At 38.5% G+C, this 7,031-nt stretch overlaps 1 protein-coding gene and 1 long non-coding RNA gene across 2 annotated transcripts in view; one reads left to right on the top strand and one right to left on the bottom strand.

Annotated features, from left to right (window-relative positions):
* LOC308077450 overlaps positions 1 to 7,031 on the bottom strand; it is a 97,448-nt gene that overhangs the window by 21,600 nt on the left and 68,817 nt on the right. The window lies entirely within an intron of this gene.
* abi1a (abl-interactor 1a) overlaps positions 331 to 7,031 on the top strand; it is a 109,993-nt gene continuing 103,292 nt past the window's right edge. Inside the window, 1 exon segment of the mRNA XM_080418099.1 lies at positions 331 to 572. Coding sequence (XP_080274225.1) covers positions 456 to 572 — 117 coding nt within the window. The 5' untranslated portion in view covers positions 331 to 455.

Below are 7,031 nucleotides of genomic sequence, written 5' to 3'. Positions count from 1 at the left end.
TTTTTTAAAGCGAAAATTAACTGATATCTTTGCTTCTGGGGGTCCCTGGCACAAAACACTTTCAAATGGGGGTCTGCGGCCAAATATATATCAATTTAGGGGTCCTTGGCATGAAAAATGTTGAAAACCACTGCTCTATATGATATGATTTGGAGATTTTGGACATACAAGGTTTCCCGCCCAACAGCAACGACCGACCGACACGTAGCAAACTACATATCCCGGCATCCTTTGCTCTCGATCCCAGCGTTTTGTTCAGCGTTTTTTTTTTCTCTCCCTTCTTTGAGGGGGAGGTGGCGAATGATAGGAGGAGGTTTACGGCGTTTTACGCAGAAGGCAGGAATCCCACAATAGAGCAGAGAGAGAGAGTCATCCACTAGCCACAGAGAGCACAGCATTAACCAGATCTACGGGTTGTAGAGAGAGAGAGAGAGAGAGACATGTAAACTAAAAAGATGGCAGAACTACAAATGCTGCTGGAGGAAGAGATTCCTGCCGGAAAACAAGCTCTGGTGGAGAGTTACCAGAATCTGACCAGAGTAGCAGACTACTGCGAGAACAACTATGTCCAGGTAATAAATAAAGATCTATTATAATATGTTTAGATCTCTAAGATCTATCTCTGGAATCCTTTGTGGTAAAACAACTGGAAAGGAAGGAATATAAAGGCGGAATGTTGAGAGAGAGACAGGAAATGTTGGATATAACAGAGACATTGTTGTTGGACATTATATTGTCCTCTTTCTTTTCTTCTCACAGATGAGATAAGAAGAACACAGATTTGGATCTTTCACTGGATTTAGTGGATCTTGTTCGATCTGTTTGGTGTGTTAGATGGTTGATCTCCTCATAGTTGGTTTACATAGAGGGTGTGTCTAGTTTTAAATAGTCTCTACATTCAACTGCTTTCACACACTAGAGAGAGAGATAGAGAGGCCCGCCGGCTGGCTGTAGGTCCCGGTGTGTTGAGAATACTTTTAGGAATCTGATTTGGTTTGGTTTGGTTGAACAGTATTGTCTGGAGATGCTTGTGTTGTATTAGTTTTAAGACCTTCATAGTGATACTACAAGGCGCTAAAGTTGCTGTAGCCCCTCTGTGTCATCATGACACACTGATGACACATTGCAGACCCTCATCCATGAGCTGCTGTGTGCTCAAAGAAAGTCAATTCTGATTTATATTGAAGTACTCAGATATTTTACTTAAGTAAAAGTAGCAGTACTACAATTATATAAAAAATACTCTGTTACAAGTAAAAGTAAAAATGTGTTCAAATTGTCACTTGAGTAAAATTACAAAAGTATTGGCATCGAAATATACTTAAAGTACCAAAAGTAAAAGTACTAAAATGTTTGAAAATAGCAGATCTACCAGCTCATGTGAGCTGGTAGATCTGCTATTTTCAAATAGCCTATGTATACAACAGGGCTAAAGTGGTTAATGTGTGTTTTATAATATAATGATTTATATGTGCAAAGTAACTAGTTTTCAAATAATTATAGTGCAACATTTGCCTCTGAGATGTAGTGGAGCTGTAGAAGTAAAAGTATTGAAATTTGGAAATACTCCAGTAAAGTAAAAAATACCTCAAATGTGTTAAGTACAGTAGTTGAGTAAATATACTTAGTTACTTTACACCATTGGTGGTCGAAGTCAATTCTGATTATTAATAAGAATTCAGACACCCATGTTAAAATGATTTATGATGCATCCTGTTTGTCCAGACTAAAATATGGTTGGTTTCCTCTCAGTATTTAATAGATTTTTTTTATTCAAACAACTGGATTATTATTATTATTATTTTGGTCGTATTATGCTTTTAAAAAAACATTTTGATCATAGTTATATCTCTGCATGGAGTACATTTTGGAAGAGTAGATTCAATTATATTACAGCTTTGTTGAAGTAGGTTCCTGTAGTATATAGCCTTGGATCAAGACTATCATAGATGTATTTTATGGAGTCTGAATTTTACTTTCTTATCTATGATATGTAAATGTCAGAATCATGACAGTCTTGATCCAAGGATATCTCTGAATGGAGTACATTTTGGAGAGTAGATTGAATTATATTACAACCTTGTTGAAGTAGTTTCCTGACTGTAGCTAAAGCACTTTGAAGAGAAAAGGGGAATGTCATCTCATTGTTGCTTCACTTGGTCAATAGTGAATAGATATTGACTTTTCTTTTGTTTGACACACAAAGGTTTTTTTTTGTGGGCAGAATCGACTTTCTTCCACATAGATATGTTGCCATTATGTGTTGACTGAGATTCAGCCTATATCAAGGCTGCTTTGTCTGAAGATGAACGTTATGTACTGGTCCTTAAGGTTTTATTTTGTTCATCATGGTTTCACATACTGTAGTAGTAGTGTTTTAATAGCACTTTAATGTGGCTTCATCAACGGATACAGGATGTAAAATTGTCTATTTTGTCCAAAATGTTCAAAAGTATACATGATGTGAACATCCACGGTACATCATTATCAGACCTAAAGTTGTCCTTAGTAATTTAATAAGTTGTGGGCGGCAGTGGCTCAGGGGTAGAGTGGGCGGTAGAGTAGCCGGATGGCAACCGCGAGGTTCCCAGTTCGATCCCGGGCTCCCCCTGAAGAGTTAGTGTCAAAGTGTCCTTGAGCAAGACACTGAACCCCTAACTGCTCCCGATGAGCAGGTTGGTGCCTTGCATGGTTTCCTCCGCCATCGGTGTATGAATGTGTGTGTGTGAATGGGTGAATGTAATAATGCACAATCTATGTAAAGCGCTTTGGATAAAAGCGCTATATAAATGCACCATCTCAGTTGTCAAATGTTTAAGCCTGTTCTAATCGTGTATACTTTGTTTTAGACCGTATTCCAAACATTAAGATTTTGTGACGTTTTGGACGAAATAGGGCAATTTTACATCGAGGTGCCCACTCTCTCTTTAACGTATAATGCCCGTGCCATGAACACCCCCTCCACCCACTGCAATCAGCATGGTTTTACTCCGGACCTTTACTCGTAACAGAGTATTTCTACATTGCAGTATTGATACTTTTACTTAAGTAAAACATTTCAGTACTTTTTCCACCACTGCAATCACTGCCAATCAGCGTGGTTGCTGACAGACTTTTCTCTTAAGACAGGGGTCTTCAACACGGGGTCCGGGACCCCTAGGGGGTCCCCAGAGCTACTATAGGGGGTCTGCCAAATCTTTGTGTGATATGTTTTTTTTTTTACATTAAGCCACTTGAACCCTAGAATTCCTTTTCTGAGGGGAACATTAGCCGAAAATAGCAGATCTACAAGCTCTCAACGCCTCGCGCTGCGAGGCGTTGAGAGCTTGTAGATCGGCTATTTTTGGCAAAGAGGCTATAGGTGTAGAGGGGAAAAAAGAGCAGACTAAGTAAAAAAATTAACTTTACATTTTATACAATATAGAGTAGGGGGTCCCTGCTTCATCTCTTTCTCAGCTAGGGAGTCCTTGGCCTGAAAACGTTGAAGACCCCTGTCTTAGGATATTGCTCGGTGAGAAGCTAGCTAAAACTAGGTAACTGCAATCTGATGTAATAATGCTGGAGATTCTCCAGATAGTTTTGGAACGATGGCTCTCTAGAAGCCCATCTAAAAATCACTGGTGGAAGAAGTACTCACATGTTTCACTTAAGTAAAAGTATCAATATTGCACTGTAGAAATACTCTGTTACAAGTAAAAGTCTGGAATTCAAAATTAACTTGAGTAAAAGTACAAACGTATTGGTATCAAAATGTACTTAAAAATATAAAAAGTAAAAGTACTCTTTAGGCAGAATGTTGAAGTTATCAAGTTGTCTAAAATGTATAAAAATCATTTGAAAATAGCCGATCTACAAGCGCACAACATGTCGCAGCTTGTAGATCGGCTATTTTCAAATAGCCAACGTTTAGATAGGGCTGAAGTGGTTACTGTATGTTTTGCAATAATAATCTAAATCTATAAAGTAACTAGTAACTAACATTTTCACATAATTGTAATTGGAGTAAAAGTATAATAATTGTCTCCGAGATGTAGTGGAGTAGAAGTAAAAGTATAGAAAAAAATCCTCAAAATTGTACTGAAAAGCACAGTACTTGAGTAATTATACTTAGTTACTTTACACCACTGCTAAAACATGCTGTACAGTGTTGTTGTTGAGGAAGCAGAATGCGGTCCAAAGGAAGCTATGGAAGACACAGCCCACCACCCTCATCCCAGAGAGGGTGTGTCCATTCCAGCTGTCCTCCCCGAGGACTTCCCTGTAATTTGGTTCCCGGGGCAGTAGTGTTTCCTTCCCTCTGTTTACTGCCTCTCTCTCTCTCTCTCTCTCTCTCTCTCTCTCTCTCTCTCTCTCTCTCTCTCTCTCTCTCTCTCTCTCTCTCTCAGATCATTTGACTTTAGAGGGAAGAAAGGCTAGTAATGATGATGATATCGTAGCTCTAGGGCATGTTCAGTGGTGTAAAGTAACTAAGTACATTTACTCAAGTGCTGTACTTAAGTACACTTTTGAGGATTCTTTACTTTACTGGAGTATTTTCCATTTTCAATACTTTTACTTCTACTTCACTACCTCTCAGAGGCAAATATTGTACTTTTACGCCACTGCAATTATTTGAAAACTTTAGTTACTTTGCAGATATAAATTATTACATTATAAAACATACATTAACCATTTAAGCCCTATTTTATACATAGGCTATTTGAAAATAGCTGATCTACAAGCTCACAACGCGTCGCATCGCGACGCGTTGTGAGCTTGTAGATCTGCTATTTTCAAACATTTTAGTACTGTTACTTTTGGTACTTTAAGTACATTTTGATACCAATACTTTTGCCCAAGTAAATTTTGAATTCTGGACTATTGATACTTTTACTTAAGTAAAACATTTGAGTACTTTTTCCACCACTGCAAGAGTGTCTCACACAAAAGTTAAATAGCAGATCTACAAGTTCACAACTGATTATTATTTTTTATTATTGAAATGGTAATAAAAGTCTTCATTTGAGTACGTTTCAGACCAGTGTATCCCATTGTAATGTATTTGCCACAGTAGCTATTTTAATATCAGACACACCCGACCTTTCACATGACATATTTTGTCAGATGTTTCTTCCTCCTGCTGTTGACTATGTAAAGCTTAGCCGCCCACCTCAAACCAACCCAGAAATACACTCAGCACCCATGGGAACCTCTCTAATGACTGACTACAGCTATCAACACTCACAAATCATTATTGAAATTTCAGGCCAGAGAGGCTACAATTAAAGAAGCTCATAGTAAAATAAGTAAGTTGAATGTTAGTTATTTATTTTTCTAGATTTGTGTTTATTTCAGATAGGACGTCAGACTATAAGCGTGAGACAGACAGGGAACCAAGGGCAGAGAGCGAGAAGAGAGACATGCGATGGGTTGGATTCGAACCCGGGTCCTCGTGCTCACTAGGAGCAGGTCCATGCTCCTGGCTGAGCCACCAGGCTCCCCAAGTTTATTTCATTTCATTTCAAACCTTAATTTATTCTCTCCTTTGCATTTGTCGTCGAGATACATCACGGTACAATTTCATTTGCATTTTCACATCAATATTCATATCAAAAACGAGACAAAACGGAAACAAAATAAAACAACCTTTCTCCTGTCGTGTGATACAACACAATCTAAGCAGTTGCAGACACTGCTGTGGGTAGGTCTGCTATCAAGGATTTAAATTGACCGTACATGAGTACCTGAATGTTGAAAAAAGAGAGAAAGGATCTGTTTGGCTGGGAGTAAAAATCCCCAATAAGGTGCTCTTTGGTACAAATGAGTACTTTTACTTTGACTTTATTTGTTTATTTAGACAGGACAGATTTGCACAATAGATTTGCAAAAAAGGGATGAGACCAAGGTACTCTTGTGGAAAAGTCTTTAATAGTCTGGCTAATGTATGGCAAGAATACAAAAATACACCTATATGGGGATCAGAGTGACGACTGAAATGTTTTTAATTTGTAAGATTGTGAAGATATCACTACCCAGTGAGCCATAGTCGGCTATTAGACCACCGTCTGAAACCGGGTTATAACTGGTCTAAAAGTGAACGTTTTTTCAACGTCTAGGCTAAGTCTAGACGTTGAAAAATATTATTATAATATTAAGATTAGCTGTTTTTTTAACCCATTGAGACCCGAAGCCGATTCTACGCGTCTCCTAAATCCCAACAGTATTCTGAAAAACCTATGTTTCTATATCAGTGGTTCTCAATCTTCTTCATGTCAAGGACCCCCAAAATTATATGTTTTGGCCGCGGAGCCCCATCAAAATATCTTGTTCCAGGGACCCCCAGAAGCAAAGATTTGAGTTAAAAATGTTCGCTTTAAAAATATATATATTCAAAGATTTGCACACATTTTCAGGATTTTTCAAAAATAGCAGATTTACAAGCTCGTAGCGCGGCACTCCGTGCCGCGCTATGAGCTTGTATATCTGCTATTTTTGAATAGCCAAAGTGTAAAATAATGCTTTTTAGCTCAAATCAAAAAATGACACAGTTCCAGGTCTTAATGGGTTAAGCGTCTATATATAGACATCTATAGACGTCATTTCAACGGCTATAATATAGACTGTTTAAATATAGACGCTTTAAAAACAGCTTATCAACGTCTAGGCTAAGAATAGATGTCCGTTAGACTTATTTTAGACGTCTAACAGCCCCGAAAAATGCTCAGTGGGCATCAAACCCTACAGTGCACTCTAGTAGTGTGAAGTAATGCTTCAATATGAGTCATGATCTGAGTGCCATCCTTGTACTCCCACAAAAAATGTGTTTTTATAGCGCCTGACGCACAACTCTGGATTTTAAGCTCTGCCGTGCTCCAGTCATTGCACGCTCCATGCGCTGTAACTAAGTGTCACACCTAAGAAGCTGTATTTGTGTGTGTGTGTGTGTGTGTGTGTGTGTGTGTGTGTGTGTGTGTGTGTGTGTGTGTGTGTGTGTGTGTGTGTGTGTGTGTGTGTGTGTGTGTGTGTGTGTGTGTGTGTGTGTGTGTGTGTGT

The sequence above is a fragment of the Gymnoscopelus braueri genome, assembly GCF_963280865.1.
Source record: "Gymnoscopelus braueri genome assembly, chromosome: 21".
NCBI classification, from domain to species: Eukaryota; Metazoa; Chordata; class Actinopteri; order Myctophiformes; family Myctophidae; genus Gymnoscopelus; species Gymnoscopelus braueri.
Note: the sequence above shows the minus strand (reverse complement) of the source record. Positions and strands in the feature narration are given on the sequence as shown.